Consider the following 3,274-nt stretch of genomic DNA (forward strand, 5'->3'; position numbering starts at 1 on the left):
AAATTGCCCTGAACTGCCTGCTCTTCAAACTGTCATTTCCACAATTCAAATGTGAACCATTTCATCCCCTTCCTACACAACAGAACAAAACCATTTGGATAATTCTGAAGAGCCAACGTGCCAAGATGCTGCTTATTGCTCTCCACCCCAGGGGTTTCAAGCTAAACCCCAGCCCACTTTTCACCCCAAAATTATTAACAAAACGTTTAATTGATGAGCAGAGAGCTGGCCCTTCATCTGGGAATCCTCTGATTGAGCCCTGTACTTAAAAAAAAAGCAAAAATGTGCTTTGTGCTCTGGGGAAATACTGCTTCAATAGGAGCTGATGGCTTGCCCTGGTCACAGCACCACAAGAATGTGTTCCCAGCCAGCTCAGAGAGAGAAATGCTCCAGGAAAAGAAGGGAGCAGAGCTGTGAAGTCCCGCTGGCAGCAGAGCAGGGGAGGCCAAGGGGCTGTTGCACAAGCAGCACGGCTGCTTTGGGGGCTGCTTGTTGGTTCTTTGCAGAAACAAAACAGGAAATGGCATAAAAAGTCCTGTTAAGGGTGAATTCCCCGAAATTATTATGGCAGGAGCAAACACAGGCGAGCACAAAGCGAGTGATATTCCCAGGAAATCTGAGTCACCGCGATATAGAACGGTACTGAGGGACAAACAACWAAGTTTTCAGTAATAAACAGCTCAGCAACATAAATTATTTAATTCCTTTGTCCAAACCCYCTGGGAACAGGCAGAGTGGCTGCTCCCTGCTTTGATTCGTGCCACACTTGTTTGTCACACGGTGCATTTGTGTCTGGCACAGCTTGAACCTGCTCAATGAAAGTAATTACAGGGACGAGGGGCTGAGATTGCGAGAGCGAGCGCTCCCAGGACTCCGCGCTCCCTTCATTAGCCACCAGCTCGCCCTGCTGAGCTCAGGCAGCCCCTGGGCTGCTGAAACCTCTCCACTGCCCACTCCCTCCTCCCACGCCTCTACAAAAACACTTTCCAGCCTGAGGATGCTCTTCCTTGTCCTCTCTCAATTTCCGTTCCCTGCTTTTTCCAAAATGAGAGGAAACGAGGGAAGCTAATGGAGGAATAAACTACCAGCCCATAAAGGATAAACTATCAACTCTCCATGGCTGGGAGAGCTTTTAATGGCTTGARTTAGAGAGGTATTAGTTTGTAAATCATGTTAAAGCATGGTGATGGCCACAGACCATCCAAAGCCGGGAACTTCTCCCAGTCTTTACCCAGTGATGCTTTAGGATTTCAGTTTCTCTATTTCCATGTCTCWSTAVCYCTGGRATTCTYCAGTGTTTAACTCCAGACTCCACAGACAGTGCTGAGCTCCTGCTCTCCCATTTTTACACAAAACAATTCCTCTGMAGCCCCAAACTCAAGGACACCTCCCTGGGCCAGGCCCCAAGARATGGAAACAASAGAGAATTGGGGGGAGCCAAGTTGGAGTTTTTGACTGCATTGGCTGCAGCTGCAATTGGAGGATTCAGCCCCGATTTTGTGCAAATGGACAAAAGTGAGAAAGGGTGAAAAACCTGGGACTGAGTGTCCATTGTGGGTGTGGGACTGCCATGGATGGCCCTGAAGGCCCTGCAATAACAGAACTGCTTTGGATTCTCTCAATTCTGTCCAGGTCCTGTTTTGGGGAGCCGGATTTCAGGCACCACCAGCACCCAAACCCCACATCCAAGGGTGATCACAACCCACCCCAGCCCACCCCAAACCCTGCTGTGCCCTTCCAGAGCAATCACTCACTTGCTGGAGTTCATGATGTATCCCGAGGGGCACTCGTGCACGCACTCGTTGTTGTGGATGACGTGGCAGCCCGACTCGCGGGCGCTCCGGCATTTGTTGTGCAGCTCCTGGCAGAAGGCRAAGGTGACRCAGCGCCAGCCCTCGAATCGATAGTACCCAGGGGGACAGCTGGGGACACATCTCCCCTCCAGGTAGAAGTTTCGGCAGGCCACACACTTGCCAGGGTCRTCGGGCTCCGTGCAGTCGCCCAGGCACTCGCTGTGGCAGCACTGCCCGTCCCCGGTGCAGCCCTGGGAYTTGCAGGCGGGGGGACACACTGGAGAGGGGAAAAACAGCAAAGGGCAGGTGAGAGACATGGGAGAGCATGGTCATGAGCGACCCTGAGAGCTGAGGGGATGGGGGACCTGGTGCTGCTGCCTTGGGAAGTTCCTCGGAAAAGGAGCAACAGGTCTCTGCCCCATCTCCAGCTGTCAGTGCAAATTCTGCCCCATCTCCACCTTTCCCTACAAATTCTGCCTTATCTCCACCTTTCACCACAAATTCTGCCTTATCTCCACCTTTCACTACAATTTCTGCCCCATCTCCACCTTTCAGTGCAAATTCTGCCTTACCTCCATCTTTCAGTGCAAATTCTGCCCCGTCTCCACCTTTCAGAGTAAATTCTACACCATCTCCACCTTTCCCTACAAATTCTGCCTCATCTCCATCTTTCATTACAATTTCTGCCCCATCTCCACCTTTCAGGATAAATTCTGTCTCATCTCCATCTTTCAGTAAAAATTCTGCCCCATCTCCATCTTTCAGTGTGAATTCTGCCTCATCTCCACCTTTCAGAGAAAATTCTGCCCCATCTCCACCGTTCACAAGAAATTTTGCCTCACCTCCACTTGTCAGTGGAAAGCCTGGCCCATCTCCACCTTTCAGAGTAAATWCTGCCTCGTCTCCATTTTTCAGTGTACCTCCTACACTTTAGGAATGTTTTTGAGGAGTTTTATCATTCACCATCCCATCTGAGCTGCTTGGGTGCTCCCTCAGACAGAACATTCTGGTTTGGTGAGGACAAGGCGATACCCTGAGCTGCATCTTGGCTGTGCAGAGCTAAATCCCAAATGTTTTTAGGATAAATCCAGGACCCTATCCCCCATCTAAAGCCCTTCCTCTCCTTCTAAAGCCCTACTTGGTGTTGGGGTTTGCCCATTTCAGCTCTGCTCTCTCTCCTGATGGCAGTCAGTGCCGTGTTCTGGGTTGTGGAGTTGGATTGAATGGGTTCAGCTTTGTCTGAGCTGCTCAGTGGAGGTGCTGAGGACAGGGCTGACCATCCCCCTGGAGCTCCCTGAATCTGTTCACCCTTCTCTCCCGCTCCTCCCCGAGTTACTCATAGGGTTTACTCATCCCAGCTTCCACCTCCAAGCCCAAACCGCTCGTTAAAGGCGTTGTGGGGTGCTAAGTAATGAGCAATTAAAAAAGAAACCATAAAAACCTCAAGCAATAACACTCGTGGGTGCCCTGCTTTGTGAGCT

At 50.7% G+C, this 3,274-nt stretch overlaps 1 protein-coding gene across 1 annotated transcript in view; it reads right to left on the reverse strand.

The window, feature by feature from the left end:
• Positions 1 to 3,274, reverse strand: part of INSR (insulin receptor) — a 49,335-nt gene that overhangs the window by 21,959 nt on the left and 24,102 nt on the right. The window contains exon 2 of the mRNA XM_057386075.1: positions 1,759 to 2,070. Within this exon, the coding sequence (XP_057242058.1) occupies positions 1,759 to 2,070 (312 nt within the window). The remainder of the gene's footprint in view (positions 1 to 1,758; positions 2,071 to 3,274) is intronic.

This window comes from Malurus melanocephalus, unplaced genomic scaffold (assembly GCF_030028575.1).
Source record: "Malurus melanocephalus ecotype Western Australia unplaced genomic scaffold, MMel_1.1 scaffold_906, whole genome shotgun sequence".
NCBI lineage: Eukaryota > Metazoa > Chordata > Aves > Passeriformes > Maluridae > Malurus > Malurus melanocephalus.